At 52.6% G+C, this 15,723-nt stretch overlaps 1 protein-coding gene across 4 annotated transcripts in view; it reads right to left on the bottom strand.

The window, feature by feature from the left end:
* DAPK2 (death associated protein kinase 2) overlaps nt 1–15,723 on the bottom strand; it is a 36,247-nt gene that overhangs the window by 18,584 nt on the left and 1,940 nt on the right. For 2 of the 4 annotated variants that reach the window (XM_072981752.2, XM_072981748.2), the window contains exons 1-2: nt 12,819–12,959; nt 5,751–5,849 (exon numbers count right to left, since the gene is read on the bottom strand). In XM_072981752.2, the coding sequence (XP_072837853.2) occupies nt 5,751–5,827 (77 nt within the window). In that variant the 5' untranslated portion in view covers nt 5,828–5,849; nt 12,819–12,959. Of the gene's footprint in view, nt 1–5,750; nt 5,850–12,165; nt 12,348–12,818; nt 12,960–14,487; nt 14,681–15,723 lie in introns of those variants that run through there. The other 2 variants (XM_020784779.3, XM_072981749.2) reach the window with 2 other exon arrangements.

Genomic DNA, 15,723 nt, shown 5'->3' with positions numbered 1-15,723 from the left:
CTTGAAATCTGAGAGAATGGGATGAGAAGGGCAGGACAGAAGCCCGGGAGGTTTTGCGGCCACCTGTCGCCCCCCCGGCCCCCTTTCCTTACCCACTGACAGACGGACAAAGGACGGGGTTTGCTTACATCATACTGCGTGACGCATGGCGCTAGCTATGCAGACGCTTGCCAACCTGAACGCAATGATCTCGAAAAGGAACTCCCGGGCACTCGTTCCCTCTGCCACCTCATGTTTATTTTGTGCCCTCCATCTCCCCCAGAACACCCTGGTGGCCATAAAAGACCGAGCACTCCAGGGAACATGCGCTCCCTCCGAAATGCCTCCTTCTCCCTGGCTTCGTATACCTAGGTCCCCTGAATGTTTTTTTGCACTCTCTTCTTTTAGGCCATTTTGAAGGATCAAAGTCTCTCAAGAGGGACAGGGTTTGGAAACCCCGTTTTGTGTTGTTTACCACAATTTTGCTTCCATTGCTCTTTGGGTGGACTGTGTTGAAAGGGCGAGCGGCCCTTTGGCGACTTAAAGACTCCTGAACGGCATTTGGCAGAAGCCTCCGTAGTCCGCAGCAGCCTCGCTCGCTTTAGCTGCCTCAAAGGCAGAGGGCTGGCTTCCTCTGCACGGTCCGGGAAAGACCTTCTGTGCTCCTTGCGGTGAGCGATGGCGAGCAAAGGCTGCGACAGACTTTGCAGAAAACTCCTCTGGTTAGTTGCTTAGGCCAGAACAAAAGGATAACTCTCAAAAATGCTCCAAACGCACCCAAACGCTCTCCCTCTCGCTTCCTCTCTTTCTCTTTTCAACCCAGGTAAGGACTGTAAAAATGCACGTTGGGAGAGTCCAGCCCCCAACCTGGAGCAACGGAGTGAGGCGTCCCTGGGAGAATAAAAGGATTAAAACTCCGGAGGGATCCCAGCCATTGGGTCCCTCCTTGGCCAGCCCCTCTCCTCTCTCTGCCAGCACTGCGGGAGGGGGGGTGTTTCTCTGGCTGCCAATGTTATGGGGCATGCGCTCACCCAGAAGGTGATGTGCGATACACGGAAAGTTCGGTCATCAGGACCTGGGACGAACCGCAGCCTTTTTAGGGATGGCTGAGGTGACGCTCCCCGATCTCCTCTCCACACGTCACCCTCCTCAGCCGGAGGTGTTTCTGCCGGTTGCTCTTCCCGTCAGTTATGACCACAAAGCCAGAATTAATTTCCTCCTGGGCTCCATTCCCTGCACAAAGGCACCCTTTCACTAAAGATAGAAACTGAGTTAAGGCAATTATTCCTGGAATGGCAAGGCCGGCCGGCAGGCAAGCAGCTCGGACAGGACGGCTCCCAAGAAGGGGCTCCAGCGGCGGGGAAGCCCGTGGCCAGCTTTTCTGCAGGGAGGGAAGACGGAAGGAAGGCCCTCAAAGGGGGTGCCGTGGGGTTTAAAGGGGGGGTGGGGGGGTCCAGCCACAGCTTGCAAATTGGCAAAAAGCAGAAAACAAATGGGGAAGAAAGGGAACATCCCGCATTATTAGGCAAGCCAGTAGTATTTATTAGCGGGCACGTGAGAACTAAAAGACTCCCGTCAGTTTTCACGTATGGGGGTAAAGGGGCTGGTGGTGGTGGAGGGGAAAGCCGCCTTGATTCTGAGGGCCAAAATACACATTGGAAGCCAAAGTTCCCTCAGGAAGCGAAAGATAACTATTTATTCTAGCACGAGCTGGCCTCACTCTGACCCGTTGCAAAACAACTGGTGTTTATTTTGTGATTTAGCAGCACGGAGACACAAGCCCGCGTCTCATCCATGGGTCTGATTGCTCAGGCCTGGAGCTTTGGAGACACGGCATACCTGAAGGGAAAACCGACGAGCAGGAAGCACACCTTCGGCTCAGGGTGTGATCCAACCATTAGAAAGGGCAACCCAGAAGAAGAGGAAGAGCAAGTCATTTCAGGCGCAAAGACCTTTCAGTGACGTAAAGAGGGGGAGTCCTGGCTAGGGCCCTTCTTTGCCTGATGGAAGGGGACTGGACAATTCCTGAAAACCTCGGGGGTCCAGACAATTGGCAGAACGACCATCATTGGTTCTGGAGAGAAAGGTGCTGTTTTGCATTATATATTGTTTCTATTACAGTATTTTTAAGCCTCTGTTTTATTTTCTCTGCAAGACCATTGGAACCTTCTGCTTGGAAAAGACATCCAAGAATGATAAGCAGGAGGAGGGAGAGGAGGAGGAGGAAGGCAGGGTCAAACAGGCACGGTAGAGGGGGGAAAAACCCCAAATGCTGAGCCGGTGCAGCGCACCACCCTCTGGTTCACACCACTCTCCGAAGCCACCACCAGGCCAACCGCCCCCCACAGGACTTGGTGTCTAATCTTGCCCTCTGCCGGCCCCTCCCTCGAGGACAATGTGGGGCTTATCTCCTCTTTCATTTGGGTCCGTCAATATTGACCCAACACCAGTCTCCTCGCTCCTCCCTTTGCGTGACGCATCCAGGGCCAAAGTTGAACGGGATGAAATCCTCTAGAGAGGAACCAGACGGATTTAACACAAGTAACCTGAGAGAGGGCGAGGGGAAGAAAAGGGATCCCACAGGGAGCAGGATCATCGGGGGGGGGGGCAGGACACAGGCGGATCCCTCCACCCGCCTGCCACGCCCGGAAGCTCCAGGGTGGGACACAGGGCCTCCTTACCCCACCCAAGACCTGACCCCCTTGACATTTGCAACTGAGATGGACTGCCCCCCTCTTTATGTCTCTAAAAACCAGCCCGAGGGCCTTGCCAGCTGAGAGGCGCACCAGAAAGGTAGATAAATACGCCCTTGGCTACAACCCAAAGTTACCGGTCATGTCGTCGTGTCACTGCCGTCTCCTCCCAGCAAGAGGGCAAGGTGACAACACCGCCTCAGGGGGTTGCTCCGGGAGGAAACGCAGGATACAGATCATATATCTAAGCAAAAAATGGGTCTGTATCAGGGTATCAAAAAAAGAGGGCAGGGCCATAGGGGTGTCCCGTTAGAACTTATCCGCTCAGGCACCCAAATGTCTGAGCTTGTTAGGGGGCAAGTTTGATCCTGTAATAAAATCTGTGCTTTTCTGAGTTAGGGAACATCAATTAGTCAAGTATTTGATACAACGCCTTTCAGCTTGACGGACACGCCTCTCTCCTGCCGCGGCAAACGACCCATAAGCAGGAACAAGAACAACCGGGGGGGGGGATCTCCTCCGACACCCAGAGAGACTGGAGGAGGAAGACCCTTGAGGGAACCCAAATCCCCTTAAGCAGGGAAAGGCTTTTCACTTCCAAAGGGTTCGTCAAGTCTAGAATTGGCAGCTTGTATCAAAAGGTCCAGGTCCAGGCATCAGGGACGTGACGGCGCTGGAGAATCTACTGGATGTTGGACTGCCATTGCCATTTGCCTAGCCAACAGGGAACGGGGGATAGGAAGAGAATTAACTTGCATTTGACCAACCCTTAGGAGCCGCTGTTCGGGGGTAGAGCTTCCTTGTGTTGCAAGAAGTCCCAGATTCGGCCCAAGCCTCTCGAGGCGGGCTAGGAAGAAACCCAGGGACCCTTTGCTGCCTGTCAACTTTGGGCGACGACACTGGCTTCCAACCTTCCCCACCAGCGGTGCTGCTGGAGTATCTGGGAGTTGCCGTCCACAAACATCCGGGGCTCCCCAAGGTTGGGAACTACTAGAAGGCCCAAGACTCGGATTCAAAATTAGGGACCCCTTCCAGGGTCCCTGACACATAGAAGGCCGCCGGTTTTCCAGTCCTCCTCGTTTAGGAGCTGCAACTTAGGTGGTGCTGCCACCGCTGCTGACTGGGGTATTTCCAACTCGGCTGAATTTGTTCCAGAACGTATTAAAATTAGCAACAAATCCTCGGGGGGGGGGGGGGGATACCAAATGTTTCCAAACTATAAATGCAAATTGCAAAAACACTGGTTCCGAAAACATTGGGGATCAGGAAGTTATGCCGCTGGGGGGGGGAAGCTTTTGGTTCACCATCCAAAGAGGGCCACCACCCCTCCGCTTCCTCTTTCCGCTGCTTTTACGGGATAAACACCAGCCTGCCAAAGCAGGGCTTGGCAGGTGCAAGCATCGGGTAGCCCATGTGCTCAACCCAGCCCCAAGGATTGGGAGAAGGAAGATTCAGAACAGGTACTGGTGAAAAGCAGGTACAGGGGAATAAAGGACAGAAGCTGTCATGCGAGAAGAGAAGGAGACAAATTATAGTCCCAGAATGCTTGTGAGCTACGAGGCCAGCCCCTTCCTCAGGGGCTGAACAATGAAGTATTTTAGATCATCATTGTCTTAGAATGGCCAAGCTGGAAGGGATGCTACGGATCACGGATTCCAGCCCCTGCCAAGGAGCCCCCAACCTGGGGGGGCAAATCGAACTCCCAACTTCTGACTCCACAGCCAGAGACCTAAACCACAGAGTTATCCCACTGCAGGCCGTGCAAAAGAGGAATTTTCCAAGCTTTGCTCTCACACACCTTGATTGTGTTGCTGTCTAATACAGTAGTGGGAGAATGGGATTCTGGAAGGGGGGGTTCGGTCTGCAAGCCCTTAGTCCCCTCCCTCACCTCGTATACGTCTTGAGAGAGCGAAACACCTCAAAAGAAATCGTAAACTTCCTAGGTAGCAACCAGGTGGCTTCAGAACCAGGCACATCATGGACCTGAGAGAAGTCTTGCAGAAGGGCCACAGGAGAGAGAAAAACACGGCTTGACTCTCCCTCAAATGCAAAGCAAACCTAGTTGCAATTGCGGTTTTATTTTGTCTTCAGAACAACAAGGCGTGGGGACTCCCCCCCCCCCTTTTATAATCCCTGTCGCCCTTTTGCTGATAACCTGTTCGTTCCACCTAAGTGACACGTCTTCTCAAGGGATCTGGAGGCATAAATCTCTTCACCTGCAAGGGACATCTGTCAGCGCTCTCAGATGCTAGACATGCCATCCCCGAAGGCAGAATGGCCAGCCAAACAGGGCAAGCTTGAAGGGAACAAGTGTCTGCTTGTCTCCCCTGCACTCTGTGACTTGCTCTTCCTCTCCAAACGGGCCTTCGAAGCAGACCTAATGCCTCAGCACATTTTCTGTGCAAAACGCAGGCCAACGGAAAGCCGATTCCCATGCGTATCCCTTCTCTGCTTGATCCCGCACTCAACGAGCAATGACAGCCATCTGTGAATGATGAATCACATCCTGACTCAAGAGTTCAAGCTTCTCCTGTCCCCAAGCAGAATGCTGGAGCCAGATATTATGGGGTAGCACCCAGGTGAGAAATCCCACGGTATCACTATATCCACGAGCACGCACCATTTTTGCTTGTTGCACCAAATAAAACCACAGGCTGAACCACCGCTGGGATGAGCTGACCCTGTTTTGGTGAACCCCCATTCCGGTACCTTGATGTGATTTCCAAACTGCAAAGCTGCCACCAGACGCCTGGTGAAATCCTATTCCTGACCATGGGGGCATCAGAGTGAAGGCAGGGAAACCTCCGCGAGTTTGTGAGTCCCCACTTTTAAAACGTGTAAATGCTTAGATAATACTTAAAACATTGCGATCTTGTTCAATCAGGAGTTAAACCAGCATCTACGAACAAGCCGCTTGGTGGGACATGCTGATGAAAGTGCATTTTACAAGAATGCCACGGGCTGACTCATACGTTAGAAGAGCAGTTTAAATGTTTGTGAACATCCTATTGCACCTTAGCGATTCAGCCAACAGCTAGAGGAGCTGCACAAGAGGAGTAGCAGCCATTAAAAGCTTACCTGCCCAGCTCTTCTCCAATTTCGTATATATCCTCTACCTTCTGTTGTTTGAACACCGCCATGCTTGGACTCTTCATTGGTAGATGCAGTTTAATTCAGCTGATAAATTAAACAGAAACAGAGGTCAGCTTCATCTACCATCTTTCTGTGCTCAAGAAGCATCAACTACAACTTCTTACAAGAAGCGGGGGCATTCCTCATTGCCCCCAGTGCTCTGAAAACATCAGGCCAAAAGATGCTGCAACAGACAGAGAGCGTCCAAATGCACACTGTTTACACGAGTTAATTAAAATGCCTCTCCCAACAAAAACAAAAGGGGGGGTGTTCCAAATGCCCAGGCGCCACATGATTCCAGCTCTGGAATTGTTTTTCTCTGACTGCTGTTTATAATCCATGAGATGTTATCTAGCTGTTCTGTTCCAAGAGTTGACAGGGCTAGGATTTTATATATATTGACTTATTTATTTATTTAATTGTTGCTAAATCGCAGCAGCAACCCCTTTGATTAATGATGTCTATGTTGGCTTGGGCACATCCGTGAGAATGGGTGATGGTTGGATTCCAAAGGATCTCCTATATGGAGAATTAGTGCAGGGAAATCACCCCAGAGGGAGACCACAGCTGCGATACAAGGACATCTGCAAGCGGGATCTGAAGGCCTTAGGAATAGACCTCAACAGATGGGAAACCTTGACATCTAAGCGTTCAGCCTGGAGGTAGGCGGTGCATCACGGCCTCTCCCAATTTGAAGAGACCCTTGTCCAGCAGGCCAAGGCAAAGAGGAAGTCACAAAAGCAGCAAAATCAGGGAGCTGGACAGGGGACAGATTGGATTTGTCTCCAGTGTGGAAGGGATTGTCACTCTCGAATCGGCCTCCTCAGCCACACTAGATGCTGTTCCAAGTCCTCCATACAGAGCATGTTACCATAGTCTTTTAAGACTGAAGGATGCCTAACTGCTAACTGCTAATATCAACAAGATACTTACACAGAACCTATTCACAACTTTGAATGTTCATTGCCAATGTTAATAATGCTACTCTCACTTGCAAAATTTATTACCACTGTAGATTGCTACCCTCTTTTCCCCCATGTCTCTGTTGCTCTCCTTTCTGCTACCATGTTCTCTGTACATATAAACCAGTGCCTAACTATTACCCGCCCCTGGGCATGGGTTTGAGGAAGTGGATTATAATCTGTAAAAGCTCCCATTGTAATAAATCTGTTGATCTTTAAAACACTGTAATGCTTTTCCTTTCCTTTCCTCCGTTTTGTTCAAATATATTTTGGGGGTGATGTAGTGCAAAAGGTGTTGAAAAGCTTCATACGGATTTCACAGGAATATTAACACATAAAAGATCCTGACCTGGCAGCTGTGTTTCTATGTGTCACAGTCATAAGGAACTGGAAAGTGGAAATAAGGAAACAACTTCAGCATCGTGGCGGACCGAGTGCCTGACATCAACCTGAGAGCAGCAAAGGCGTTTATATTCCCTCTGATTTCAAAACCCTTTGGCTTTGCAGCCAGAGAACTCAGCCACCGAGCCATCCAGCGTTTCTGCTAATCCTCGGAGCTGGAAGCGACCCAGTGGATCATCCAGCCCAGCCGGTCAAGGAGAAGCTAAGATCCTAAGTGCCCTGCTGGATCAGGCCGAGGGCCCTGAATCTCCCAGTGGCCCCACCAGATGCCTCTGGGAGCCCACGAGACGACGAGATCCCTGTCTCCTGATCCCCCTCTTCCCCTGCCTCTGGCCTTTGGAGGTCCCTTCATTTTAAGCCTGTACATCCCCATCACCGCTTGTCACCAGCAATGGACTTTTCCTCCAGGAATCTGTCCAATCCCCTTTTAAAGGCATCTGGGCCAGATGCTGTCATCATATCCTATGGCAAAGAGTTCCAAAGGTTAACAACACACTGGGTCAAGGAATATTTTCTTTGGTCTTTTCTCACTCTCCCCACACTCCACTGGAGTGGGCATCCCCTGACTCTGGTCTTGCATGAGAGGGAAAAGAGCTTCCCTCTATCCAAGGAGGACCGGTGGGGAATTGAACTCCCAGCCTCTCGCTCCACAGGCAGCCAACCAGCCAGGGGCCTAAACCACTGAGCTCTCCAGCCCTTCTCAAAGGGAGGGAAGCGGGGTGAGCAGACTTAGAGCGGCTCTAAGCAATGTAACAGACCTTTATCGGAGAACCGGTCTCCGATTTGCAGGCAGGTTTGGCTGGCTGTTCTGCTGGCTCCCTTCCCCGGGCCGGTTATTTTTTCAGAGGAGGCACAAAAGCATCTTCCCCGTCATATTTGCCTGAAGCTCACAGACACAGGAACAACCCTGAACAAACACGGAGCATTTACATAACCCTTCTTTTTGGAATCAGGTTGCCTCTGTGCCTGTTCTGGGCAACAGTAGAGACACATGGTGACGGGAGTCATTGGTTTTGGCTGAAACACCCCCCCCCAAATGCCAGCCATCAGAGGAACTCTTTCCTCTGACCTGTCTGTCCAGGTTGGCCTTTCGGGGCAGGAGAATGAGATGGCACAGAACTAGAACAAGTCCCATTTGAGGCGCTATAACTCCCAGAATAACACAGCCCCCCTTGCCTCTGCAGGTCAATGTCTGGTAGGGCATTTTAGCATCTCTGGCTGGGATGTTCAACCTACATTTTAAAACTAGAGCTCTCTCCCCACCACCACCACCACCCCCCCACTTCTAAAGAATACAAGGAGGCTTAAATAAGATCTTTAACTCATTTGCATGGGCTCTGGGTCTCCCAGGCTGTGGGTGAGAGATCTATCCAAAATATGTAGGAGGGAAATCATGAGGTCTCTCCAACAGACACAGTTAATATGTGAGCAGGAAGTTAAGGCTCTGTGTTCCAGCAACGGAGCCCCATCGTCCCCAAATCAACTTCCTTTCCCAAGGACTTTATAATCTAATATCTAACCCTTGATAGATCTCTGCTTCCCTCAAGTTATAATAAGCCACTGTACATTTTCTCTGCGCGAGCCTTCTCTGACTTGGCTCCTTCCAGATGTGCGGGACCATGATCCCCATCAACCCCAACCAGCACAGCAAACGGTCATCCTCTCTGATGAAATGATGGGAGTTGTAATTAGGCACATCTAGAAGTGGCTCCAGGCTGAGGAGAGCCGCTTTACTGACTTCTCCCTCTTTTCCTTCTGAACGGGGAGAAGGAAAATGGACATACTAACTTGGAATCAGCTGGGGGGGGGAGGAAAGGAAAACACGCAAATGAACAGCCAAAGAAGGAAACGATAACCAATCCTTCACACCCTCAGAAGGTCCTTGGTCAAGACAAGCCAGAGGCAGAAGAAAAGCCGGAGATGAGACTCGTTGTTACCAGGAAAGGTGCCCTGAAGATGTGGCCGGGTTGTGGGTTAAGAAGAAAGAAAGGAAAAGCAGACGGGAGATGCTTGGATCAAGAAGACCAGCATGGGGAACTCTGCCCGGCTGTGCGCTCTTCCACCATCCCTCCGACACTGAAAGACCAATCCTCCAGTAATCCTACGTACTTGTTACACAGAATTCATAGAAGCCTCCACTCCCTGTGGATGCCAAGGGTGTTATTGTCCAGCAAGATGGCAACAGAAAGGGCAGCCCGGTAATTCTTTGCAGGAGGAGGATCTCAAAAGCTCCAGCAATTGTACTAAGGACCACCATCTCTATCTTTCACAACCACCCACCTAAATTTGGCCCGGCAGAAGAGCGACGTTTGCAAGGACCTCTGAAAGATCTGGAAGACTGAGATGCCCTCTCTCTCTCTCTCTCTCTCTCTCTCTCTCTCTGCTCAACACCTTTCCAACCACATCACACCAGCTGGCTGTCTCTCTGCCACCATCCACAGGAGACATTCCTAAACAGTGCTCACGGAAGAAAAACACTAGACCAGGCTATGCCAGGGCAACCAACAGGCTCTCCCTCCAAGTGTGCCTCATCCCTTTAAAAAAGGAAAGGGCGCTATTTAAGTGAGAGGCAAATAGAGTGTTTTTATTTATTTTTTTTTAGGTGGAGCCACCGGCCAGCAGGGGAAGCTCCAGAAGAGTAGGCGCACCCTAACGGCCAAGGCCATCCAGGGACCCATAGACTAACGAGCTGATGAAACCGGCCTGTTCTGTGCCAGGGATTCTTGTCGTCCCCCCCCCCCCGCCCAGGCCGGGGGTCACACGCTGGCAAGAGGCCGGCCACCAGCTGCTGCGAGGTCATCTCTGTTGAGGGCGACGGCCACACAACGCCTTCTGCTGCTTCCCCTTCCCTTTTAAGCACTCCCGGCTCCCTGCTCAACTCAGCTGGGCAGCTAATTTGGGAACAAGGGGAACCAGCTAATGGACGAGATGTCGGCGGGGGCTGGAACGGATCCTCGCCCATTCAGAGACCGCAGGCAAAAGCCATGGCCTGGGAGAGGGGCCGGAGAGCAGAGTGCGGCGGGATCAGGAACGCTTTGTAGGTTCGAAAGAGAGGATTGGGCTTTCCTGCTCTCCCATCTTCCGGCAAGGCGGAGGGACGCCTTCAGGTGGAACCCAGCCCCCCTGCCATTTCCTGGAGAGAGACACTGGGGAGTCTACGGGGGGGGCTTCCCTCCCAGGGTGTCCCCAAACAGGCATGAGCCAGGATGGACGCTGCAGGCCCTCAGCTCCGGGTCTTCTCCTCCCTCCTGGCCTCTCCCCACCTGCCTGCCTGCCTGCGGGGGGGGGGGGGGTCACAACACCTTGCCCAGGGATGAAGCCAGCTGAAGACCTGAAAGGCAGCAGAAGACAGAGGACAGACAGAGACAGCCCGGCAACTGTGTGAACCTCTGACATGACAGAGGCCCCATTCAAGCTTTCTTCCTGTGGGTACAATGGACACGGGGGGGGGGGGAGAGCAAGGGCTGGCATGCTGGCTCCCCCCCCCATCTGTCACCATCCGTCTTGTCACCTTCTAGCAACGGAAAGCAAACTGCTGCCGAAGGGGACCTTCTGTTCCCCAGGTGATTAGAAACCTGGACGAGGCCAGTGGCTTGATTGGGTTCCTCCCACCTCCAAAACTACACAACTGGCAGCTGCTTCATTCCATTGTTCCTGGCAGCCTTAATTAATTAAAGGGAAGGAGCCACCCGCCTCTGGGCTGTGCCCAGCCATCGGGATCTGCCATGGCAGTGATCCTGCATCCACTTCCATTGCCCACTGGCAACCTTCTGCTACTTACTCCGGCTCCTTTGGTTACTACACAAACAGGCAGCTCAGCTTTGTTAAGGTGAGCCCAGCCCCCCCCAGAACAAAACGAGTTTAATCTTCCTTTCTTGGAGCCAGGGTCTGAGCAGATCTGACTGGGAAGGAGCCACATCCAGAGCATTTATCTTTCCCTCTAATTTGAGATTAGCAAATTATCTTTTTTCCCTAGATTTTATTATACAAATGGTTGAATTGGGCAATGCACGTGTAGTTTTATGAATGTTGGCAATCAGAGTTGCTGATTGACCTACCGTGCACTTTGCTCTTATTCAAACTTCTGAAATATCTTAGGCAAATGAAAATGTTACTTAGTATTATATATCGTAGATGACGATGTATTAATGCGATATTAATCTCTTACTGTTGTAGTAACTGAAACCATGTTTATTTTTACCGGTGTAGTACTTTCAGGATAATATATTTTGGAAAATGGAAGTGTACAAATAAATCATATCTCAACAGCACAGCTTGGAAATTTACTTTTTAAAGATAACCATTCCCCTTATTTGTAAACAGTGTTTGAAGATGGAACTTTTGTAATGACTAAGTGCACTCGTAGAAAGTGGCATTTTTTGCATTATTTCTTTTCCTCTCATTACTTTTTTTTTTGTTATTTTCCTTTCCTAAAAAAATAGGATTAATAATAGAATGGCATAAAATATGAAGAATCCCTGTCCATTTGATTCTGTAATGTCCCTTTTAAAACTAACTTTTGAAACTGGAAGAGTTACTTCTTAAACCAATAAAGTAACTGATTAAACTCAGGACATTGCAATTGAAATAGAACTGTGTTACCCCTTCAACATTCCAACAGATAACGAGTTCCAGGTAATTATCAGGTGTTACTTCCAAATGTTGGACCAGAGCAGAATCAGGGGAAAAACAACCTCAGAAAGAGAGAGAAACAAAGCTAGCCGGGCTGGGATGCTCAGAGACCTCAGCCTGCGGGAGCGAAAGTGAAAGGGCCCGAGAGAGCATCCAGGGCGGGGGGGGGGGGGGGCGGGATCAAAGGTCCAGGTGGGCGAACCCCCTGGGAAGTTCAGGGAAAGCAAACACCAGGTGCAGAAACAGCCCACCTGCAGCAGAAGGGCACAGCCCCGAAACCTTGCCAGGTACCCTACGAGTGAAACCTAGAAAAGCCTTCTCCTTCTCCAAAGGAGACCCAGCTAGAGTCCTGCGTTTAAACTCACCTATAGCTCCAAACAGGGTCTTCGCAAACCTTTGCACGGTGCCACAATTTGGAGGTCCCCCCCCCGGGTCGGGTCTCCCTGCCCGGCTGCCGGTTCCCCTTGGCCGGCGGGTCGAGCCCTCGGCCCTCCTCCTGCCCGCGATGTCCTTCCAGAGGAGCCCGAGGGGCGGAGAGGAGAGGAGAGGACCGGCCGGAGGGAGAGCCCGGGAGGCGCCGGCCAGGGAAGCGCCCCCGGGGCCGCGGAACGGGAGAAGCCCCCCACCCCGGGGGGGGCCGCCGGCCTCCGCCTTTGACACCTTTTCCCGACTACAGCAAGACGGAGCCAACCTGTCGCTCAAACCGGAGCCCCACCAGCCTCCCGGAGGGGGGGGGACACGTGTTTCTGATTTAGGGGGACTTCAGGCTCGCCTTGAGCTCCCGAAGAACTGCCGGCTCGGAGGCAACGGGGGGGGGGGAGCAGGTCTCCGACCCCCCCCTTCCCACCGGGGGTCGGACGGGCCGGGCGGAGGTGGGCGACCGAGGAGCGCTCCCCTGCCGTCCGCCCCCCGCCGGGCGCAAGGAAGGGGCTGCCCCGCGCGGCTCTCGGCGCCTCCTCTCCCCGAGGCACCCCCGCCAAGGCCAAGGGAAAGGCGCCCGGCGGCGGCCACCACTCACCGGCAAGAGGAGGCGGGCAAGGCGGGCGGGCGCTCCACCAGCTGCCTCGACCGACCGACCGACGGCTCGCTTTCCCGCAGAAGCCGGAGCGCTCCGAGGCGGCGGCGGCGGCGGCGAAGGGAGGGAAGGAGGGAGGGAGGGAGGGCGCGGGAGGGGCCGGCGACCGGCCGACTCACCCGCCCCGCCCGGCGCCCCCTGGCGCACGTCGGCGGCACCGCCAGCCTCCCGCGCCCACCGGGTTCCTCGGCAGCCCGGAATCCGATCCTCGCGGATCCTGAACGCGGGCGCTCCGGAAGCCCCCCAAGGGGTCCTGGACGGGGTTGGGCGCGCTCGCTCGGGAGTCCGCTTGTGTCCCAAGGGGCCTCCTCCCTTAAGTAGCAGTTCTGGGGGGCTGTCAAAGGAGGGTTTTTTTTCCCCCTCCCCTCCCCTGCCCATGAGCCTGCTCTGTGAGGGGTCCCCAGGAGGGGGTCCCCAGCTTGCTGCCAGCCCTGAAGGATTTGGGTGCCTGGAGGGAAAAGCTGGTTAGCCCAGGAAAGAGGCTTTATCCCCCCCCCCCTTCAACAGACGCTCTGACCCTAGTCCTGTGTCACTGTAGACTCTCCGCCTGCAGGGCCTGAGATGGGAAAGGGGCAGTTTCTGGGGGTCTCCTGCTCACACCCGCTGAAAGGGTTCTGGGTGGCTTTTCCGGGCCCTGGCGGGTCCGATCCGGTTGCCCAGAGCGGCTGGAGTTGGGCGGGGGCTGCAGGAGTCCTCCTGGCCTCGCTCCAAATGGCCCCAAGGCTCTCCCGTTTGAGCCGAGAGAGGCACCGCTTTATGACCTCAAGCCCAGGAGGGGTTGGAACCAGCAGCCTGAACTACGGCAAGGCCCATGGACCGATAGCTGGGCACCTTCTCGTCCCCTTTGGTCTTTCCCAGGTCTTTCATACATAAACCGTTTGACTTCCTCCTTTAGCTTCAAGGCCAGTTAGCTGCTTTTCCCTTCCTTAGAGGAAGGTAGCCACACATGGGATCTCCTTCATACTGACTACCCGCATGAAAGCCATGCATAGAAGACAGTGATAAGGATATCTGTAGGGTTTAGGGTTTTATTCCTCCAGCACTATCACTGAATAGATTCCGTGATACGGAAAATAAATGTGTCAGTTTTCGCTGAAATACAACTTTCAAAGTAGTTACTGTACTTCTATTCTCCCTAGAAGCAAAAAATGACTAAACTGAGGCTGTTGTACTTTAGACACGTCCTGAGAAAACAAGACTCCCTAGGGAAAGTTGAAAGCAACAGGGAAAGAGGAAGACCGAATGCGGGATGGATTGACTCGATCCAGGAAGCCACCACCCTGAGTTTGCAAGAACGGAGCAGGGCTGAGGAGGACCGGGCCTTTTGGAGGCCCTCCATTCATAGGATCACCCCATATCAGAAGCAAATGGGTGGCACAGAACAAGAGCAGCAGCAGCAGCAAGAGCCACACCAGCAGAGCGGCACACAACTAGCCCATGGGTGCTGAATCTGATTTCTGAAAGGCGGGGCCTTTCTTGTGGCCACCCAGGCTTTTGGGAGGATCTCTCCCCCTTCCTCATCTCCCCTCCCTTCTGGGCCAAACGCCCAGGGACATGCTCAGGCTTCCTTTTGAGGGGCAGACGGGACTTGGCGCTGACAACGGTGACTTACTCAGGAGCAAAGCAGGTGTTTGCAGCCAGCCCAGCAAAAGAGGCGAGAAGAGGCCGCCAGTGATCCTCGGTGGGCGGAAAGGGTTTGGCTGTTCTTGGCTCCGCTGGATGATGATGATGATGATGTCTTGGCCTTCTCGGCTCCTCCTCTAGAAGCCGACAACAACCAATCTTAGGGGTCTTGTGTCCAGTTCCTAATGGGTTACAGAAATATTCCCTGACTCTCAAAACCAGCATGAATGTTTTACACGTGAAGCCTTTATTTTACTGTGTTTCACTCAATATGTCTGAAGACGGGGACTTGTCCACAAAAGCTCACATTAAAACATAAGGTACCAAAGGCTTTTGTCATATGTATATAAAATTTTCCCCCTTTGGGTTTTGCCTGGAAAGCCTGCACAGACTAACATGGCTCCGTCTTCTAAATCGACACATTGGCTGGACTCCTGTCAGTACAATCTCCCAGCTTCCCAAATAAACAAATGGGAGTGGGTGGGTTGTATGGGGGGGAGAGAACGAGAGTTAAGAGGGTTCCAGAGGCAAGTCTGAGACTTGGGAGGCTTTAAGCAGGCAAAGCCAAGCACTTTCCCTAGTAAATACTTCAAGTGTTGCATCGTTTGAAAACATTTTGGTTTTGCAATTAACAATCCCCAGCCTGAAGTGGGAAGCAAAACCCGACCCACTTCTGCGGTCAAAGTGTCTGCGGCTGAAGACTTCGGAGGACTTACTCCACTGAAGGGGGTGGGCCAGGATGGGGAACGTGCCTTGTTTTGAAACAACACCAGGCATCAGCCCTCCCGCACCAGCGCTGGGATATTCATTACCCAGAGGTCTTCCAGGCCCATAAACCTTTGCTGCACTTTGATAACACACAGGAGGGTTGGGACAGACCCCCCCCCCCCGGTTCTTTTCCCAGAGAAGCCGGGAGGTTAAACGAGGTCAGCCCCACCAGCAGGCAAGAGGCTGAACAGGCTTCAAGGACAGGAAGGCGTGTCGTATGTAGATTCCCCTTTTCACTTTCTCACTTCAGCAGCCCAGGAAATGTGCAGAGCATGCGTGACAGCCAAAATCAGCACCCTTTTTTGGCACATCACCCAAAGCTATCCTGGATTTTTAAAGCTACCTGTGGCGCCTGGTTTATCGTGGCTTAAGATAAGCATCACTAGTCAGAGGAAGGCAACACACAGACAGGTTTTAAAAACACACACACAATACTACCATTTTAAAAGCATGTGTA

Source organism: Pogona vitticeps, chromosome 12 (genome assembly GCF_051106095.1).
Source record: "Pogona vitticeps strain Pit_001003342236 chromosome 12, PviZW2.1, whole genome shotgun sequence".
In the NCBI taxonomy this organism is placed as follows: domain Eukaryota; kingdom Metazoa; phylum Chordata; class Lepidosauria; order Squamata; family Agamidae; genus Pogona; species Pogona vitticeps.
The sequence above is the reverse complement of the archived record's forward strand: the minus strand, read 5'-3'. Positions and strand labels throughout refer to the sequence as shown.